At 42.5% G+C, this 21190-nt stretch overlaps 1 protein-coding gene across 2 annotated transcripts; it reads left to right on the top strand.

The window, feature by feature from the left end:
• Positions 1-3803: 3803 nt before the first annotated feature.
• DDX18 (DEAD-box helicase 18) lies at positions 3804-20323 on the top strand. 2 transcript variants are annotated; one of them, XM_027082596.1, is made up of 14 exons: positions 3804-4016; positions 5508-5948; positions 8451-8591; positions 10040-10175; positions 10533-10633; positions 10754-10953; positions 11047-11161; positions 13307-13446; positions 14190-14351; positions 14683-14835; positions 15463-15576; positions 17003-17059; positions 17380-17557; positions 18614-20323. In XM_027082596.1, the coding sequence occupies exons 1-14, from the start codon at positions 3932-3934 to the stop codon at positions 18754-18756; spliced, it is 2166 nt and encodes a 721-aa protein (XP_026938397.1). In that variant the 5' UTR covers positions 3804-3931; the 3' UTR covers positions 18757-20323. The 2 variants fall into 2 exon arrangements, with proteins under 2 accessions (XP_026938397.1, XP_026938398.1); XM_027082597.1 differs by lacking the exon at positions 17003-17059.
• Positions 20324-21190: the final 867 nt, after the last annotated feature.

Raw genomic sequence — 21190 nt, 5'->3', positions numbered from 1 at the left:
CTCCACAAAAATACCTCCCACCTTGAGTAGCATGCTGCCCTGGCCTCCTATCCATGTCTCTATTATATGACATCATCTTGTTTTAATGTCTTTCCAGAATTTAGCTCCATGTAAAGTTACCTTGTTCTCTCACTTGTTTAACTGATTGATATCTGTCTCCCCTCTCTAGGCACTAAGCTCCCTGGAAACAAAGACCTTGCCTGTCTTGTTCACTGCTGATTCCCAGGGCCCGAAGCAGTACCTGGAACAGAGTAGATTTTTTTAAATAACAAATGAATACACTTAGAGAAAGGTTATGCACTCTAGTCCCTAGAACCACTGCAATAATCATGACTTGGAGAATTGTGGCAATGCTCCCTAAAATTCTCTCTCATTTTCATATCTGTCAGTTCATTGAAGAAGACATTTCTCAAGCACCTGCCATCTGCTTAAGACAATACCGAGAACTAGGGTCAAGCCATATGAAGGGTGCAACACCCCACTTACTTACAGTAATGCAGCACTTTCCTACACATGAAAGGGTGGTTAATCTTGTAGAAAATAGCATTTGAAAGTCCCTAGGAAAACGTTTCAAGCATCCAAATGCAGTGATTAGAGAGTGAGTCAGTTATTTCTGACAAATTCTAAGGGATTTGTGAAATAGACTGATTTCTTTTCCCAGTGAAGTGCGGCTTTTTTTTTTTTGAATGAGAAGAAATTTTGTACGGACAAATCTGCTTTTTATTATACAGACACTTGTCTAAGCCTTAAGGATCTCAAATGTAATTGAAATAATGGTATGGGTAAGGAATATGGTCCATACTAAATTTAAATATTTCTAGTAGGCAGGTAAAAGACATCATCTCCGCTCCCTGTTCTGCCTGCCTCTAGCCCAGTGCACATGCACAGTGGGTACTGAATGAAGGACTCCACTCCCAGACTAGAGTGTTGGTCCTGTCATGTGCTTCCCTTCTCACTGCACAGTTTACCATGATTGTTTTCCATGTAAGTTCTGTAAGCTCCACAAAGGCGAGCCACATCGATCTTACCCACAGTTCTATTCTCAGAACTTAGCACACACCAATCACATACTCATAGCACAGATATGCTCGGAAAATAATTGCTAAATGAGTTGATAATTGAGAAATGAATATATTCTGGGGAGAGGGACATCTGGGATGGGGAGCCAAGGCAAAAAGTTCTAAAGACTTTTGCAAACATATACTAAATAGATATTAAGATAGGCTCAAGGGCTTCCCTCGTGGCGCAGTGGTTGAAAATCTGCCTGCCAATGCAGGGGACACGGGTTCGAGCCCTGGTCTGGGAAGATCCCACAAGCCGCGGAGCAACTGGGCCCGTGAGCCACAACTACTGAGCCTGCGCGTCTGGAGCCTGTGCTCCACAACAAGAGAGGCCGCGACAGTGAGAGGCCCGCGCACCGTGATGAAGAGTGGCCCTTGCTCACCGCAACTGGAGAAAGCCCTTGCACAGAAACGAGGACCCAACACAGCCAAAAATAAATAAATAAATAAAATTTAAAAGAAAAAAACTTTCAAAAAAAAAAAAGATAGGCTCAAAATATTAAGATATTTTGTCTCAGTGAGAGACAAAAAGATTTTCAGAGGCACATGTTTTTAATTGCCACCTCTCCAAACCTCACAGATATTTTCTGATGTCCAATCCAGTGATACTCATTTGTTTACCAGACCTGGTCTTGGAAATTCACTCTGTTAAAACTCCTACCCCCAGATTTGAGAGTTGATGCAAGGTTATCATCTCTCATCCCTTTCCTAAAAGTCTAGAAAAAATGGCATCAATAGCCTTATATATGGCTACTGAAAGGTTGCCAATCCCTAAAATTAAGCACTTCCATGTACCTTAAGAAAATATGGAAGATATTAGTTGTTGCACCTAAGAGTGATGGATGTGAATTTCAAAGTCACAGACCCAATATTCAGGTGTGTAATCATGTGAATATATGTTTATGTGTATATAGAAAGAATTAGATATGTATGTATATTCTGTGCTCTTTCATGTTGATAGTCAGGTATGACCACAAGAGGAGACAGAGGAGAAGCTCAAGAAAACAAAGTTTATTATACTCACAGGTACTAGAAAGAGGAGGCATGCCACACCATGCAGGACCACATGGGAAAGCACCAGCCTCCCATACAGGCAGAAGGGGCAGAACCAAAGGAGGCGCCTAGGCCACAGCCTTTATTGGAGGTTCCTCAGGAAAAGCAAGGCAAGGCAAAACAAACAGTTTGCAGTTGACTGGTTTAAATAATTTAGGTGGGCTCTATACTATAGGAGTGGTCCATAGTTGCTTGGTACCTGGCCCTGGGATGGTTAAGGCAGAGGAATATTGCCTCTTGGGGTACACGGGCCAGATGGAGGAGGTATGGCTCTGCATTACTTAGTTTGCATATTAAAGGCATGCTCCTGGCTGAGTCTTTTGCTATCTCTAAAAATTGGCTAGCCCCTGGAGGAGCAATCTCTCTCCAGCCAGAAAGAGTTTTTTAAGATGTCTAAACTTCACAATATACAAAAAAAATTTAAATATAAAAAATACAGTGTATATAGGCAAATATATAAACTGATATATATCAATTTAAATATATATTTAAACTGAGATATGTGTGTATGTATGTATGTATATCTGTGTGTCTGTGTGCCTGTGTGTGTGTGTCTGTCTGTGTGTGTGTCTGTCTGTGTGTCTGTGGGGGTGTCTGTGTGTGTGTCTGTGAGTGTGTGTGTCTGTGATTGTGTGCCAGTTTAAATTTCTGACTCATCTGTTAACCCACCGAATTAGTAACAACTTAAGCACATCATGGTTTGTCTCAATTTCTAGTCCAACTCAATGTGATTTCTCAGTCAGTTTATTTACATTCTGTTTAAACTCCCTCCCAAGTTTTCGCCCTCTCTCTTTTTCCCTATGATTATGTCTAATCCCTATGAGCTCATGCTCTGCCACTCCAAGTGAACAAATTATTCTAGCTTTCATTAACCCTTCCAATATCGTTCAGCTCAAATTGATTATTGCCAAGGGGAATTTGAACCCATTAGGACCAATTTTTAAAGAAAAATGTGAATTTCTACAAGAACTATCCCAAATTTTTAATGTTGGCAACATTTTTTTTTAATGTACCCTCTTCCACATACACAAAAATGTCTACTGGCCAGCCAGATTGTAATTTCTGTCCTGACTTCTGAAGGGTCTGTGGGTATGAGCTTTGGGGATTATAAACCTTCATTTTTCAAACTGCAGCCAATCCTTTAATAGAGTAGTAAAGTCAATTTAAATGCATTCTAAGTAGAATATTTAACGGACTCAGAATTTAGGATGGGATGAATGGTATCGAAGAAAACGTCAAAGTGAAACAAGAGTTAGGGTATTGCTTTGAGAAATGTTATATTTATGTGTGGATTACTGGGTAGCAAGTGACATGGAAAGTGTATTTCTCACTAAGGAGAGCGGTCAAACAAGTTTGAAAACACACATCTACGTAATTTAGGTACTACTCAACTTAAATCGTCCAGGATCCAAAGAGGGTAGGAACATAAGAATGGAGACTCCCTAAGGCCCTCTGCTCGGCCTTGATTTTTCCCACTTCCCCGGGAGAAGCTCAAACTACCACATGTCCCAGTGCTCTGCTGGCTCGGGCACAATGCGAAGGAACACAGCGCAGGGCCAGTCCTACGTTCCCCTAGAGGGCGCTGCAGAGAATCCGTTCTCCAAGGGTAAGACGGCGCACGCGCCCGGAAGCATTTCCGCTCCGGACCCACTTCCGCTCCGCCGACCGCGAGCGCTCCTGTGACGTATTTCCGGCTGGCTGAACTGAGCTCGGGTGGCCGGAAAGGAGGTAACGTCACCGGGGAGAGCAGAGAAGCCGGGTGTAGCGCCGCAGAGAAGCCGGGTGTAGCGCCGCCGAGAAGGCACTTTACTGGCAACATGTCTCATTTACCGATGAAACTTTTACGCAAGAAGATCGAGAAGCGAAACCTCAAATTGCGGCAGCGAAACCTAAAGCTCCAGGGTGAGATGCGCTGAGCTTCGCGGCGGCCTGGGTTGCGGAGGGAGCCAGCACGTGGGCCGTGGCGCTCTGCGGCGGCCGCGGGGCCGAGCGGCCGAGCGGCGCTGGTGGGGAGGCCCTGCGGCCCCGATGTAGCGCTGGCAGCGTCCCCGCAGAGCGCGCGTGCTTGCGGAGCGTGGAAAGGCAGGCCGGGGCGTCCTCCCGTCGGGCCCCGCGCAGATGCCGACTCTCCGCGTGGCCCCAGATCTGCCGTTTCTGAGCGGCAGTTTGTCCTTACAGAGTTCTGGCAGGAGGCTTCTAAGAGTTCGTTTCCAGCCTGCCCCACTTCCACCCTCCCTTTCTGACTTCCGCACCACCTCTAGGGTCATCCCCAACCCCCATTTCCAGTCAGTCACGTGGAACTTTCTCACCTCCCCGCATCTTCCTTTCACATCATTTGTCTCGTGTTTCTGTCGCTTCAGAACAAGCTGGGTGTCGCACTTCACAGAACATTCCTGATACCCTTGCCTTCCCCTACCCACCTGCCCTCTGTTTCGACTCTTGAAGAACTTCATCATTTTCAGCTCCCAAAGTGACTTTTTGCATATATCATACGCATGTGCGTAATCTCGTGCTCTGTCTTCCTGTCACCACTAACTTTAGGTTATAAATTTCTTAAGAGCTTCTACGTATTTGCATCCTTAAAGACTTCCATGAAAGGCATTTTACCTGAATGTCACTTTTCTTTACCTACCTCATTTGCAGTCCTAACTTCCTGACAGTGGGTCAGACATCCTGAAGTTATGTTAACCTTTTTTGGTCCTGTGTAATACAGAAGCCCCCTAGGGCAGTGTTGGAGGCATAATGCCTTACACTAGCTGGTTTTCTGCAGAGATCAGTTGATTGAAAGAAATCCTGGAGGAGAGAAGAGGTGTGTGGGTTTTAGGAATAATGTTTTTGAAGTTCCCTTATATTTCCATTTCCTATAGAATAACAAAGCGTTGCTAACTACTTCTTAGTTAAAGGTAACAGATGATGGTGCTTTTTCTGTATATAAACAGGAACTTTTGTAAAGACAGTCTTAGGCGTTTATATATGATAAATATCAAGACAAATAAGTGGTTACATCAACAGAATTTTCAACTCACTGATGTCTAGGAAAGTATATTTGTCAGATACCTAATATTAGAATGTATATTTTGTAAGTAACATTGGCCCCATCTGTTTATTTAACCTCACTGAAGTTTTCCTGGTCCAGACTTTTAACTCCTGATGGACAGAGATGTGGTTTTTTAAGTTAAAAAATCAGTGTGGCTTTCCCTTTTTTTTTTTTTTTAATTTATTTGTCCTGCAGTAGAACACTGTAAAATTGGAAGTTGTCTTAATATACATGACAGGAAAGTGAAAACTAAATCATTTCAGTCCTGGAAGCCATGACATTTCTCATTTGGGATACCAGTGTTTCTAAGTAAACCTTTCCTTCTTTGTCAATATGTGTGTTCTGTTTTTAAACAGGGGCCTCAGCTGTGAACTTGTCAGAAACTCAAAATGGAGATGTGTCAGAAAGAACAGTGGGAGGTGGAAAAATTAAAAAGTCCCTAAAACAGTCTGTGAATGTGGGCTTGTCAGAAACCCAAAATGGAGACATCTCTGAAGAAGCAGTAGTAGGTGGAAAAGTTAAAAAATTCCTAAAACAGTCTATGAATGCAGGCTGGTCAGAAGCCCAAAATGGAGACTTACCTAAAGAAACAGTGGAAAATGTAAAAGTTAAAAAATCCTCCAAGAAAAATGGAGACTTACCTAAAGAAACAGTGGAAAATGTAAAAGTTAAAAAATCCTCCAAGAAATCTACCACGCTGACCAGTGGGGAAGCAGCAATACAGTCTCCCAATTCAGAATCAAAGAAGAAGAAGAAGAAGAAGAAAAAGAGAAAAATAGTGGATGATGCTGGGCCTGGTATGTATTGTCGTTGAACTTAAGCTATTCAGGTTTTCAAGTTATCATTCTGCTTTTCCTCGCTTCTTCATATGTCCACATGACATGCAAGACTCCTCTGTACTTACTGGCATAGGAGAAACTAGCCTGGTAGCTAAAGCAGACATTGAGGGGGCCGGAGGGGCTGCAGTTTAACGTTTCTCAAAATACTGCTCTTCTTGGGCAGGTAACTATCTGAGCTTTTTATGATAAACAGAACGTACTATGACATAGTATTGGGCTGGCCAGAAAGTTCATTCGGGCTTTTCCATAAGATCTTATGGGAAATATTTTAGGTTTACCTGTTTCCAAAGAGAATTGTGGAATTACTGACACTAAAGAAATCTGGGCTGGTAGTAGAATCTGTCTTGGGTCTTTATGTGTCAAGGACTTTGCATTAGCGATTCTTTTCATTTACGTCTTTTTTGCCCCATTCCTTTTTCCTACAATAAATTCCTGCCTTTGAAAGGGAACTTAGTGATAATTTGGATATGCAAAGTGTATAAAATAGCAGTTAGGAAACTTCTGAATAAATGGAACGTTAATTTCCAAGTGAGTAGAATGGCCAGGACTGGGGAGGCAGGGCTGTTTTCTTTTGCAAGATTCTTGGATTGAATAAGCTTAGGTGAAAGAATAGGCATTTTCATTGAAATGTGAGCAAGCAGAGATTTCAAGACAAGATAGAACAGGTGTCAGCAGACTATTCAGCCTTCTGCCTGTTTTTGCAAATAAAGCTTAATTGGAACACTGAGATGCCCATTTTTTCACTTGGCCTTTGTGGTGATAGAGACCATATGGCCTGCAAAGCCTAAAATATTTACAGTCTGGCCCTTTATAGAAGTTTGCAGGCACTTGTGTTAGCATATCCTATTCATCTTTTGTCTGAAATAAAGGTTTCATTTAGAAAGACACTTTGAATTTTCCGAACATGCATGGCTGTCTTTTTACTACCTACAGGCTATAATACATTCGTAAGTTATGAGAAATCGTTTAAACAAAAAGTGAAATAAGATAGAGAAAAGCATGAGGATTAGATATTACAGTTTTGATTTAAAGTGATTGTAATCCTGTTCTAAAATGATTAGTGCCCTTAGGATTCTTGTTCTGAGTATGCCTAAGAAAGTGATATTATTTCTTCTCTCAAGCATTGAATCACAGGGCTGGGAGTTTAAATCCTATTGGTAACCGTTAAGAACTGTTTTAAGGAAAACAGAAGTAATAAGCCTTGAAGACCAGCTGATAATATCCATGGCCTTTGAACGTGTGGGTCCTGCAGTGTTGACCATTTCCCAGAAGGGTGGTAGTAAGGTCCAAGGAAGAGGCCAGTCCTGGGCTACAAAGAGTCTGAGTTCTGGTTTAGGTCAATTCTGTTCTAACTAGCATCACTAACTGCCATAAACTTGTAAAAGCCCAGCATGGTAGTTAACCCATTTGGCCCAGAGTGGAACATTTAAGATCATGATGGGAGGTAAGACTGCAAAGGTAGTTTAAGGGACTATGTTACGAAAGTTGTGGATGTAGAAATGAAAAGCCAGGAGGCCTTCCCTCTCCTCCCCTCACCACTTACATTCAAGGAACAGGCCAGTTTCTATCGCCCAGCTAAGTAGATTGTTGCTCTTGCTTTGTAGTCTGCCTCTAGTAACATGAAGAGCCTTTTGTGTTTCTGTTCCCCTTTAAAACAAAATTAGCTTTTATAGAAAATTTGTGTTTAATGGCATAGGAGGAAAAACCGGTGCTTGTTACAAGTTATTTTAAAAAACGTTAATGACTTTCCCTTGTTTTTTTTCTCAGTAAAGTTTATAGAACTGGGTGTGATTAACATACTTAAATTGTTTAGTTCAGCTTATAAAAAATTTCTTGCTCACTTAAGATGGTATAATACATAAGTAGTAAGACAGAGGAAGAAATATTATATGATATCACATATATGTGGAATCTGAAAAATAGTACAAATGAACTTACAAAACAGAAACAGACTTACGGACAGAAAACAAGCTTATGGTTACCAAAGGTGACGGGGGGTGGATAAATTGGGAATATGGGGTTAACAGATGCATGCTACCATATATAAAACAAAGAACAAGGATTTCCTGTATAGCACAGGGAACTGTATTCAATATAATGAAAAAGAATTTTTAAAAAAGAATGTCAATATATACATATATGTATGTAGAACTGAATCACTTTGCTATATACCTGAAACCAACACAATATTGTAAATCAACTATACTTCAGTAAAAGAATATGTATTAAGAAGCCTAAAAAATAAAGTGTGTTGGCAAATCTGTGTGTCCCACTGGGTTTTTTAATATAGCCAGATTTTTTAATCAGGAAAAAGAGATTCTTAGCAAATTAAAACTGAAAATATGTTAAGCTTTTGAAAATATGCCTTTTTGCATCACACGTCTTTTATTTTATGGTCTTATCTGGTATTCTTATTTTAAGAAAAAAATTTGGGGGGGCGGTTTGTCCTTTAATCCAAAGATTCCAAAAAAGCAAAAACTGAAGACAAAGGAGACTCTGAAGATGGTGCCCAGGCTTCTGAAGAAACAGAGAACAGTGTGGAGAAGCCAGACAATGAGGACGATGACAGCATGGTACCCAGCCTGCCCCTGGGACTGACAGGTAGCTATCAACATTTTCCAGATAGATCTTCTCTAAAATGGCATGCCTGCTTGGATTATAGTATTTAAAGGTTCAGTTGTGGCATTTAATTTACCTGGAAAAAATAAGTATTGACAAGAAATGGTTTTATATCTAACTGTTGCTTTTTATCATCCACGTTGTGTGCCTTAGTTCTTGTTGTTTCTTTCTCTATTTTTCCCTTTTCTTTATTTCTAACACTAAATATTTTGACATGCACACGAATAGTTCTTGGGGTCCTCTGTTCCTTTGGTTTGTCACTTTCTAAAGCTCACTCCATGTTGTAGGAAAATCATTGGCCCGGAAGTCTGGAGCCCAGAGGTTCAATACTGGCTCCATTACTAAAAGAGAAGGGTGAAATTAACCTTATTGAGGGGCTTGTGCCAGAGTCACCTCCTGTAGCCTCTATTTCTTTACCTGTAAAGTCAAGCGTTTAGGCTAGAATCAGTTGCTCCTAACCAGAAATGTCTAACAGTTGCTTGGGTTGTTTGGTATGGGTTTTTTGTTTATTAAAATAATTTGAGGCCCAGCACCCAATCTCCATAATCAAAATTGCAAAGGTTTTGGCAGTGGTTCTCAAACAGGGTAATTTTACCTCCCAGGTAGGGTGACCGGCTCATCCCAGTTTTCCCATTCAAAGTCCTGCATCCCTTAAACCTCTGTCCCAGGCAAACCATGAGGGTTGGCCACCAATATGTTTGGTTGTCAGAACTGGGGGCAGGCTACAGGCATCCAGTAGGTAGAGGTCAGTGATGCTGCAGGACATCCTATAATGCATAGGACAGCCTCTCACAACAAAAAATTATCCATCCCAAAATGTCAGTGGTGTCAGGGTTGCCAAAACTTGGGTTATAGCCAGGGCACGTGTGGGGCGGGGAGCTCCCCGGTGATCCTGATGCCTCCCCCTGCTGGAGAACCACAGCACACCTGATATATGGGTACAGTCTAACCATCTGTGGCTACATCTGACTCTTCTCAGTTGTCTTTCTGGAGTGAGAGTGACTATTGATTTCGTATTCAGTTTTTATTACACTGAATGCTTTCACTTTTTCACATTTCTTAAACATTTCATTTCTCTCTGAACTCTCCCCCTGCAAACCACCCCCTCCTCTCCCCTCTCCCCTTCCCGCCACCTTGGCATTTTCATTTCATACAAGTCCCTTGACTGTACCACCTCTCCGTCTGTTATTTTGTTACAGTATAGGCTCTGGACTTTACATCACACGGCCATTAGCAGTGGAGAAACTTCAAAGGTATAAGGTTTTTTTATAGGAATGGTTGGGGTTTATTCTCTTCTTATTGGAAGAAGCTCTTCTAAGCTTGACACCAACCCAGTAATGTTTTCAATCAGCAAAACTAATTTAGGAAGCTAGCAATATTAAGTATTAAGAAAAGATAAATTTGCTAATGATAAACTGTCTTCTCTTTAGGAGCTTTTGAGGATACTTCGTTTGATTCTCTGACTAATCTTGTCAATGAGAACACTCTGAAGGCAATAAAAGAAATGGGCTTTACAAACATGACTGAAATTCAGCATAAAAGTATCAGACCACTTCTGGAAGGCAGGTATGATTAACACTGAGGTTTGGGCATCAGTGCTATTTTTAGTGCTAGTAGTTTGGAAAGAAAATACCAGTATGTTCTGTTGATCTTGCACCGTGTTGGGTAACATACCCAACCTTCGTTAAAGGCTTTAGCTTCTTTACTGATGTTTGGAGAAAATTGTTCACTTCTGTTTTTAGCACAATTCTTATTTTTGAGTTAAGTATTTATAACCCACATGATTGATTTCAGTGATAGAGAAGGTGGGGACTTTTTTCTTGTTATGATCCAGCCTCAGTGCCTAAAACATGTGTGATAGTACATGGTACTTGTTGAATGAGTAGACTAAATGTCTCTCTCCTTTTCCTTTTTATTTTTTAGGGATCTTCTGGCAGCTGCAAAAACAGGCAGTGGCAAAACCCTGGCATTTCTCATTCCTGCAGTCGAACTCATTGTTAAGTTAAGGTTCATGCCCAGGAATGGTAAGTCTGTGGTCCCATTGGTTCTGCCAGTATCCCATTGGAAGTCTATTGTAGCTATTGGTGGACTCCTGGTGATAACTACAGTTTGACTTTCACTGTATATCCTGTTTTGCTTTTTAGGAACAGGAGTCCTTATTCTCTCACCTACTAGGGAACTGGCCATGCAGACTTTTGGTGTCCTTAAGGAACTGATGACACACCATGTTCACACGTATGGGTTAATAATGGGTGGCAGTAACAGATCTGCTGAAGCACAGAAGCTTGCCAATGGGATCAACGTCATTGTGGCCACACCAGGCCGTCTCCTGGACCATATGCAGGTAAGAGAACACTATTTTGTGGTCCCCATCTTTTGTCTGTGTGAAACATAAACTTGACAGCTAACAGTTTTTCTTTGTCCTTTGTCTTGTCAGAATACACCAGGGTTTATGTATAAAAACCTACAGTGTCTGGTTATTGATGAGGCTGATCGTATCTTGGATGTTGGGTTTGAAGAAGAATTAAAGCAAATTATTAAACTTCTGCCAAGTAAGTAGGTAGCATCTGCATGTGGTTTGCCGAGTAGCTGTTGGAAGTAGATGAGAGTTTTTCCTGTATGAAAACTACTAATGTCAGAATTTTAACTTAGCAAGTGAAGAGGTTGTGCCAGTCACCCTCAGATGTAGTTTGCAACATAAGCATCACTCTCACTAGTGACTTAATGCAGTGGTTTTGCCATTTGAGAGGCTGCCATGCAAGTTGAACAGTCCTAACGTACGTCTTGTTCCCGTCCGTCCCCGCCACCCCACCTCACATCTCCTGGGTAGCCATTGACTTGCTGCTTTCTGTGTTATGTTTGAGTGGTACATACCTTGGTTATAGTACTTGAAACATTGTAAACTGCTTATATCTATAAAAACACCATAGTTCAGTACATTATACAATTTTTTTAATACTTCATTGAGGTATAATTAACATAATAATCTGTACATATTTTAAATGTATGATTTGATACGTTTTTGGCCTGTTTGCACCTCGAAACCATCACCACAGTCAATACAGTGAACATTTCCATAACCCTCAAAACTTTCTTTGTGCCTTTGTAATCCCTCCCTCTCACCGTCCCCTGCTTCCAACAGCTGCCATGCACATCTCTCTCACAGGTGACTATTGATCTGCTTCCTGTCACTGTAGATCAGTTTGCATTTTCCAGGGATTCATATGAATTCATATGCAGTGTAACTCTTTTTGTCTGGTTTCTTGTGCTCAGCAAATCCTTCTGTGATTCGTCTGTGCCGTTACACATATCAGTAGTTCTTTGCCTTATTCCTCAGTGGCGTTCTAGTGTATAAATATGCCACAACCTGTTTATCCATTTAACTGTTGATGGACGGCTGTGTTGTTAACGGTTTCAGTCTACTACAAATAAAGTTGCTATGAACATCCATCTACAACTCTTTTTGTGGGCATATATCTCCTTTTCTGTTGGGTGATTACCTAGGAATGGAGTGGCTGGTGTATGTTTAACTTGTACCAATTTACATCCCCATCAGCAGTGTATGGAATTTCCAGTTCCTCCTGTTAAATCTTGAAATTAGGTAGTGTTAACCGTCCAACTTTGTTCATTTTCAAAATTGTTTTGGCTGGTCTTGTCCTTGGCATTTCTATATGAATGTTAGAATCAGTTGGTTAATCTCTGGGGATCTTGGGATTGTACTGAATATTGATCATTGATGGAAGACAGTGTTGAGTCATTCAACACGTGAATGAGGTAGATCTTCGTTTATTAGCTCCCTAATTTCTCTCAGCAGTGTTTCAGAGTTCAGTGTACAGGTTTTTTCATATCTTGGTGAGATAAAGTTTTTCACTTAATTGTTTTCTTGCCTGATTGAGCTGGCCAGAACCTCCAGTATAATCCTGAATAGAACTGGCAAGAGAAGACATCTTTGTCTTACTCCTGATCTTAGGTAGTCTTTCACCATTAAGTATGATGTTAGCTGTAGATGCTCTAGATCTGTATGCCCTATATCAGACTGAGGGTGATCCCTTTTGTTCCTAGTTTGCTGAGGTTTTTCTTAAATCAGAAATAAATGTTAAATTCTGACAGATGTTTTTTCTGTGTCTGTTGAAATGATCAGATGTTTTTTCTTTAGTCTGTTAATATGGTAAATTATATTGGTTAATTTTCAACTGTTAACCAACCCTGCGTTCCTAGAATAAACCCCACTTGGTCATGGTGCATTATCCTTTATATATATTTCTGGATTCACTTTGCTAAAACTTTCTAAAAGGTATGAGTTGGGAAGTAAGCTCTCTTCAATGTCCTGGAGAGTTTATGAAATATTGATAATATTTCTTAAGTGTTTGATAGACTTCAACAGCAGAGGCCATTGGGGCTGGAGTCTTCTTTACATGAAGATTTTAACTATAATTTCCTTAATAGATACAAGGCTATTCAGGTTTTCTATTTCTTCTTGAGCAAGCTTTAGCAGTTTCTTTTTCAAGGAGGCTATCCATTTCATCTTAGTTGTCAAATGTCTAGACATAAAGTTGTCCATGGTGTTCCTTTCTTACAATTTATAGTGATACCATGTCTCTCATTTCTGATAGTTCCACTGAGAGCGTTTTTAGTTGTGAAGCAATTCTAAAGGTTCCCTGAAGGATCTGGGTTATGTTTATGTGGGTGTGTTTCAGCCCGCAGACAGACCATGCTCTTTTCTGCCACACAAACTCGGAAAGTTGAAGACCTGGCAAGGATTTCTCTGAAAAAGGAGCCCTTGTATGTTGGTGTTGATGACGATAAAGCTCATGCAACCGTGGATGGTCTTGAGCAGGTACTTCTTGTCAATACCTTCAATTTTAAGGATTGTTGGTGTTTCCTTGCAAGTGTTTGGAGGATCGTCTAGGAAGCAAATGGGTTAATGAACTAAATATATCACTGCCAATTTTAGATGAGTAAAAAACATTTCGCTGTTTAATCATCTCTTGCGCTAAGATGTGAGGTGAGTTAGTTAGAAGGCAGAGAGGCTGGATTCAGGCGCCTCGCTGTGGAAATGAGGTGGCAGAGATCCAGACTGGGTTGATTAAAAATAGAGCTGTAAGGTTGAGTCTTGATGAATGATATGTTTCCTGTAACACTTTAGCTTAAAAACCTTTCGTTGGTTGTTTAGTTTTTAAAAATATATTCACCCAGCTTTGTTATCGTGTTTAGGACAGTGTGGTTATTTGCGATCTTGCTGTTAAGGACCTTCTAAAAATGAATCATTGATACACTTTGAGGGTTCTAGTTAATAGAGGTATTGGTATATTATGATTACAAGAACTTAATAACCAGTAGTCTCAGAAATATGGAAAGTATTTAGTATCCAGTGATTGTGGCCAATAAAAGGAGTCAGTAGTTAAAATTAGTCTTATTTTAGGAATGCGTTGTTATAATGAAGGCAGTAATTTTGCTGTAGGTGAGGCATAACAGTGTATATGCTGTATTAATCTGTGCTCTCCATCAAATTATATTAGTTCATGAAGCTGAAAATGTCCTTTTGATTATTTTGTGTCTGTTCACTTGAACCTCTCCTAGGGATATGTTGTCTGTCCTTCCGAAAAGAGATTCCTCCTACTCTTTACATTCCTTAAGAAGAACCGGAAGAAGAAACTAATGGTCTTCTTTTCATCCTGTAAGTCCGTGAAATACCACTATGAGTTGCTGAACTACATCGATTTGCCGGTCTTGGCCATTCATGTAAGTGATTATGATGAATTTATTAAAAACAGTTTACACTTATCGAGTTATATAGATTGTGGGGATTGAGGTATTGCTCTCTCCTCCAAACATAGTTCTAAGTAGTTTGGGCGATAGTGGGTGGCTGATCCTGTGTGGAGGGAGCTTTGCTGGGGGTGGAGGGGCGGGGACCAGAAAGGAGGAGAGGACGCCATCCCTTGAGGAAATAGCGCAGGTTATGAACTTGAAATAAAGCAGGGTAATAGTTCCACAGTTCGGGGATTCTACATCGAGACCTCCCGCAAACAACTTCAACTTTTCTGTTCCAATGGATGTTTTGTTTTGATTCTAGGGAAGGCAGAAACAAAATAAGCGTACGACCACGTTCTTCCAGTTCTGCAATGCAGATTCGGGGATCTTGTTGTGTACAGACGTGGCAGCTAGAGGGCTGGATATTCCTGAAGTGGACTGGATTGTTCAGTATGACCCTCCGGATGACCCCAAGGTTCCCTGAGAAATTCCACATTCCACAGAATATCCCTTTAATGTGCAGTGACTGCAGTATTTCTCTGATGCTGATAGTGTTTAGGGCTTTTGCAGGACCCAAAGAGGGTGTGTGCAAGGAGATTTGAGAGGTGTCCGTGGGACTTAAGTTAGGATCTGTTAAGAGCAGTAGATGTCAGAAGGAAATAAAATTTGCTTACAGAGATAGATACCATTCTTTAGTATATGTAGTAAAATAAGTTTTATTGGGTATTTCAACAAACAATAGATTATATAAATTATCAGCCAGCATTTAAATATGTTTCCCAAAGCCCTTTTGAAGTTGAAGCACACTTAATAGTCATTTGATTAGATCATAGAATTATTGGGAATGTTCTGTCTAGCTTTCCTTGGCCCCGGGCATGGCTCTGTTACCTCTGTGGGGATGCTCCCTGCAGAAGGAATGGGGGACTAGCTTTGGGGAGCATGGTCACGGGCTGTGTGACGCCACTAGGTGGAGGTGGGCACCGTCTCACACTGATGTGCTGGCACACTGCCGTCCACTACCGTGCGAGTTCTGGACGTGCAGATCGCCACGGGTTGCCATGGAAACCAGTGTATTACCTCGGGTTTTCTCTCTCCACCAAAGGAATACATTCATCGTGTGGGCAGAACAGCCAGAGGCCTGAACGGCAGAGGGCATGCCTTGCTCATTTTGCGCCCTGAAGAACTGGGTTTCCTTCGCTACTTGAAGCAATCCAAGGTAAAGACCTTCACTTGGAAAACCTTAAGCTGGGGACAGAGTCCTCTCGAGAGGAATTCGTTACCGGTGCACGTGGCCTTAAGCACCATTTCTAGGTGTGTCCGAGGAGTCCTGCGTCGTCGCCATGCTGTTCGGACGGTTGTTACAGCAGTTTAGCAGATGAGATTTATGTGGGTCGCCCCCAGGAAGTGTGAGCAGAAAACTATCCTCGAGGCCCCGTTCTTGAGCTCCGTGTCGCGCAGGGTGCATCCAGTCCCCAGTCTCCACTCATCCCCCCAGCCGTGTTTGAAACCTCTTCCCTCCTTGTGAGTGAACTCCCCCACACCGGTCATCTCTGCTCCCCTGCTGCAGCCTTTCTCCACGTGTCTTCACCCTGGTGTCTGCACCTCGCCCGAGGCCAAGGGAACCCATTCCTTCCTACCTCTTCCTCCCTCAGGCCCTTATTCGTTGACTCAGTCCCTCCCTGGCAGTTAGCTCTTTACCATCTCAAGTGACTGACCAAAAAAATAACTTCAACCCTAAACCCACTCTCCTATCACTAGGTCCAGCATGGCTACTGCCTGTCGCCTTTCCACAGTCTGCCGTTTTGAAAAGTGGGTTATATTTCAACTCCTCTGATTTTGGTCTCCAGTCCGCCCTAATCGGGCTTTGGCCTCTCTCTTGCCAGGTCGTGAGAATGCTTGTCGGGCCTCTTCACTGGCACCGTGTCGCCTGGTGGATTTTCCTTCCCTCACTGCCCCCATCGTGGAGCAGTTCCTAGGGATTGCCATCAGCCCTTGCACTTTTTCTCCAGATGCCTGTTTCCTGGCTCTCAGATAGCCTCTGCTTCCGCTAGCTGCCGTGTCCTCTGGGAGGCCCTGCCCTCCTTCATGTCCCCCCAGCACGGGTGCTCGACAAGCTGTCTCATCACTTAACCTGTCTCCGCCCAAGGCTGCAGGCTCCCTGATGGCAGGGCCCATGATTTGGGCAGCTGTTCTTTTCCCCCAGCATCTAGCACCGGTCTTGCACTTTCCCAGTCATCTAATAAGTTAGAACTGCTAAGAAATATCCTTCCTGTAGGAGTTTGTGATCATTGTGACCTAGTCACAGGGCAGTGTGGTGTTGGAGAGAAGGGCTGGTGGTTCCTTCAGCTAGAAGCTTCAAGCTGCTTCATCACGTTGCATCCACAGAGATCTTTGTTTAGAGAAAAGGGCTTCAGTGATTTATTGCCCCTGCCAGTTTCTCGCCTTTTCTTTCAAGAGGGTTCCATAGCATGATTCCTGTGCAGTGAACAGAGGGAAGGTAAGCCTTTCCCATTGGCATTGGGGGACAAGCAGATGTCTGGCCCATGGGATCCCACAGGCCTGTCCCCTTTCATCTCTTCAGTGCCTGACGAGCTGCAGCAGAGCCATCCTGCTTTACTCATCTGTGTGCTTTTGTTTTCTAGGTTCCATTAAGTGAATTTGAGTTTTCCTGGTCCAAAATTTCTGACATTCAGTCTCAGGTATGCAGGGCAGAGGGGGAGGAAGGGTCTTCCCAGCACCACCTTTGTAGTGTCTCATTGACAGTCGTTGTACTCTGAGTCTCCCTTTTCATAAAGTGAGAAGTTTGGACTGAGTGATTGTTTCGGTGTCTTGTGCTGGTGACCAGATTCCAGAGCTCTCTACGTTGTTTCAGTCCGTATCTTACAATAATTTTGTCATTATTCTTAACTGCAGCCTGATTTTGCAGGTATTACAGAGCTTGGAGCAAGTGTATTGGAACAAATGTTTTATATGACGTGCTTTTTTATTTCATTAAAAGCAATATTTCTTTCTGTTTCAGCTTGAAAAACTGATTGAAAAGAACTACTTCCTTCATAAGTCAGCCCAGGAAGCGTATAAGTCATACATTCGAGCGTATGATTCCCATTCGCTGAAACAGATCTTTAATGTTAATAACTTAAACTTGCCTCAGGTTGCTCTGTCATTTGGTTTCAAGGTGCCTCCTTTTGTTGATTTGAGTATCCTTTTCTTTGTGGTTATGAATTCGTCCAGGCATTAAGGGACAGAAGCTTGACTGGGGGCCTTGGGGCTTAGCACTTGGGTTGGTGTGTCTGCTCTGGCCGAGGCCTACAGGGCCCAGGCCTTCAAGCTGGTCACTGACCTCTTGTCAGTGCTCACATGGGGTGGGCAGGGGTTAATTGTCAGGGTGGAGACTACAGAAGCGAGACAGTTCATGGCTTTCAAAAAGACATGAGAATTTGAGTGGCAGACGGAGCAGGGGGAGTTGTATGTTCTGGGGAGAAGCTCAGAGGGGCAGGGCTTGGCGGTTGTGTGGCTTCACTATACAGGGTACACAGAGGAGCGGGATACCTTGAAGAAGCTGAAGACAAGATGGAACCTCTCAGAGGGCTCTTATCCTCTCAGGCATTGAAGCATTTCATGCAAGGAAATTGCAAGACCAGTGAAAGAAAATAACCCAAGTGCTACTCAAGATAAAAGGCAAAGGGAACACGTCCAGTTGCTTCTGTAACGATATGTAATATGTGTTTTATTACACATTTTCAACAGAAGAAACAGCCAGCTAGAGTGAGGCCTGCTCGTTAACACTGTGGTAGAAACTCCCAAGGGGACTTGGAGGACCACAGTTTGGGTGGCCTTCCGCATCGTGAGCATCGAGTGAATGTCTGCTGTTGTGAACACATGTTGAGTCCCCTTGTGACAGGAAGAGCAACTCCACTCGGTCAGGCACCTCTGAATCAGCTCCCAACAGAGGTGAAAGTCATTTTGTTTTGACACTGGGAGGATTTCTTAATGTGTTCCTATACACTTAGCGATTTACCTCTTCGGCTTCAGTGCGTGGAAAAATACAAGTATTGCACTGGGCTAAACATCTGCCCTGCTAGTTTTAGTCCACAGTCACGTGGCCACTCCTGGTTGTCTGGAATGTTCGCGTGTGTTTGTGGCCTGGGGAGGGGTGGTGGGGCCCCTGGGGTACAGCTGGCTGGTTCTTCTGCAGACGGTAGACTGGAGTCCTTGTCTTTGTGTTGCTTGATTTCCTTAACGTCCCCCTTTAGATGTGAACAGCAATGACGGCAAACTTAAAAAAAGGGGTGGCGGCGGTGGCTTCGGCTACCAGAAAGCCAGAAAAGTCGAGAAGTCCAAGATCTTCAAGCACATAAGCAAGAAACCATCTGACGGCAGGCAGTTCTCTCACTGAAGACACGCCTTTGTCCTGAAATGGATTTTTTTTTTCTTGCTCTAACAAAGGAATTGTTGCTGTAGGATTTGGGACTCATCTAACAAGAGTGTGAATTGACTTGGGGCGCTGGCACTGATATTTCCAGTGGGTCTCTTTGGGGATATCAAACAGTTCAGTATTTCTTGATTGGCCAAGGACAGAGCAAGGGATCTTCTTAGTCTTTGTGATGATAGAATGTTTTTAAGTTTAAATCTTTTTTTTTTCCAAACCTGGTGACTGTTCTAGTGTAATTTTTTTGGTACCTTTCCTTCCTGGTGTCTGAAGACTTGTATGGCTTAGGGTGCTGTGTCAGCCTGCCAGACAGGTCAGGTGACACTGGACAGCTGCAATTATCTCAGTTTATTTTTTTAGTTTTGGTTGTTTCTTGGACCTTTAGTTGTTTCTTGGACCTTACTTTAGTAGTTTTCTGACCCCCTGCGGAAAATGCTGCCACGTAAAAGGGCAGAGGGCTTTGGGAAATACCTAAGAAGCACCTCCGGTTAAAGGTGACACTGTTTTTTTTATATGTGGGATTTTAAAACAGTGATCCTTTCTCCATTTCACTTTTTTAAGAGGAAGAAGTACGGGTTGTCATTGTTACTTGAGTAAAGTGCCCCAGCAGTCCTGACATGGAGGGTAGGGCGGGGATGGGGTCTGAGAGTTTTGAGCCTCATTTACAGGTGTAATAATACTCTGCTGTTCTCCATTTGGTAACTTAGCAGACTTTTTTTTTTTAAAGGCACAGAGAATGGTGACACTCCTCAGTCAAACTTGTTTGTTTGAAGTGGTTTGGAGTTTGGTGAGCCCTTCCAACTCTTCATAAGGACTTAGAAGGCAGAGCATCTTTTTGAGAAAAATTGCCTCTTTCAGATCCATGAAAGAAAAACAGATTTATGGTGAAAATTGAAAATGAACATACATCAGAATGAGCAATGAAGTCAGTGGTTTAGTCAGATGGGGTTATTTACTTGTTGTAGGAACTTTTGATTTCTGGTGTGTTTTATGTTTTATTTTTAGTGTGTTTTGTAACTACAGAATGGTTATTACATTTTGTAGCTATTTAAAACCAAAGTTGCTAGCATCATTTTGCTGTTGTACCAGTTCTTATTCATAGATTCCTATTAAATATAAGTATCAAATGTAGAAGAAACAGTGGTAAACAGCACTGCAGTAGGAAAAGGAAAGAATGATATACTTACTGTTCCACACCTGGGCCCGACCACTGTCCCCCTAGCTAGACATGTCCTGGGTTTCAGACCTTGATTGCTGGACTTCTGGCATTTAATAACTGTTTCTCTTTCCAGTAACTATTCTTTTTTGTTTCAGAAATAATCATGTTTCAGAAAGTACACAAAAGCAAAGAGAAGAATATTTAATCCCTGAACAGAAGTAAATACTGCCAATATTTTGATACATAACCCTCCAGTGTTTTGTATACATACTTTTTTTTTAATCAAAGGTGAAGTAAGTCATCCTTACCCACTATTTGTAACCATCTTGTTTCATAACATTATTTTCCTGTCGTTAAATAATTACACCAACTTTGTATCTCATTTATTACTATGCGTTAACCTTGCCTGGTCTGCGTGGATTTGAGTTCTGAATACCTGCGTGCCCCACACTGGCTCTCCTTGTCTCAATGTGTCTAGTGCCTGTTTTGTCATTTGTGAGAAGAGTATATAAACAGAAGGTGGAAAGATTGTTCTTACTGTGATAACGGCTTACTTCAGGACTTGCTGGGAGTCCTGTGTGAAATTCTGCTGGCAGGCTGGTCCAGCCTAGGGACATCCAGACAACCAGACTTGACCGACCTGGCCAGGATTCAAATGTGACGGAGCGGTCACTAGAGTCAGATAACGAGGTCAGTGCAGCACCATCTGCAAGGCTCGTTTGCACAAAGAGAAGGCCTCCTTAGGTTCCTGTGCTAAGAACACAGCAGCTGCTGGTGGCATGTGTGCAGCCACTAACTTGACAAATGGGATTAAGTGGCTTCAGTCAGGAAGGCCAGGCAGCGTGGACTGGAAGCCAAGCAGGTCACTGTCAGCAAGTAGAGACCTTTGGGTCCTCTGGGCTGCAGGTGTGTCATTGCTATTTCTAAGTTTATTTTGGTCTTAGCTGCCCAGGTTAAAGCTGAATTTGGGATATCCAAAAAAGGATCTTGTTTATTCAAAAATACGTAGTGGTGGGACTTCCCTGGTGGCGCAGCGGTTAAGAATCGGCCTGCCAATGCAGGGAACATGGGTTCGAGCCCTGGTCTGGGAAGATCCCACATGCCGCGGAGCAACTAAGCCTGTGCTCCACAACAAGAGAGGCCACCGCAATGGGAAGCCCGCGCACCGCAAAGAAGAGTAGACCCCGCCTGCCGCAACTAGAGAAAGTCAGCGTGCAGCAACGAAGACCCAATGCAGCCAAA

This window comes from Aethalodelphis obliquidens, unplaced genomic scaffold, assembly GCF_003676395.1.
Source record: "Aethalodelphis obliquidens isolate GAN/ISIS:26980383/991018 unplaced genomic scaffold, ASM367639v1 scaffold47, whole genome shotgun sequence".
Classification (NCBI taxonomy): domain Eukaryota; kingdom Metazoa; phylum Chordata; class Mammalia; order Artiodactyla; family Delphinidae; genus Aethalodelphis; species Aethalodelphis obliquidens.
The sequence above is the reverse complement of the archived record's forward strand: the minus strand, read 5'-3'. Positions and strand labels throughout refer to the sequence as shown.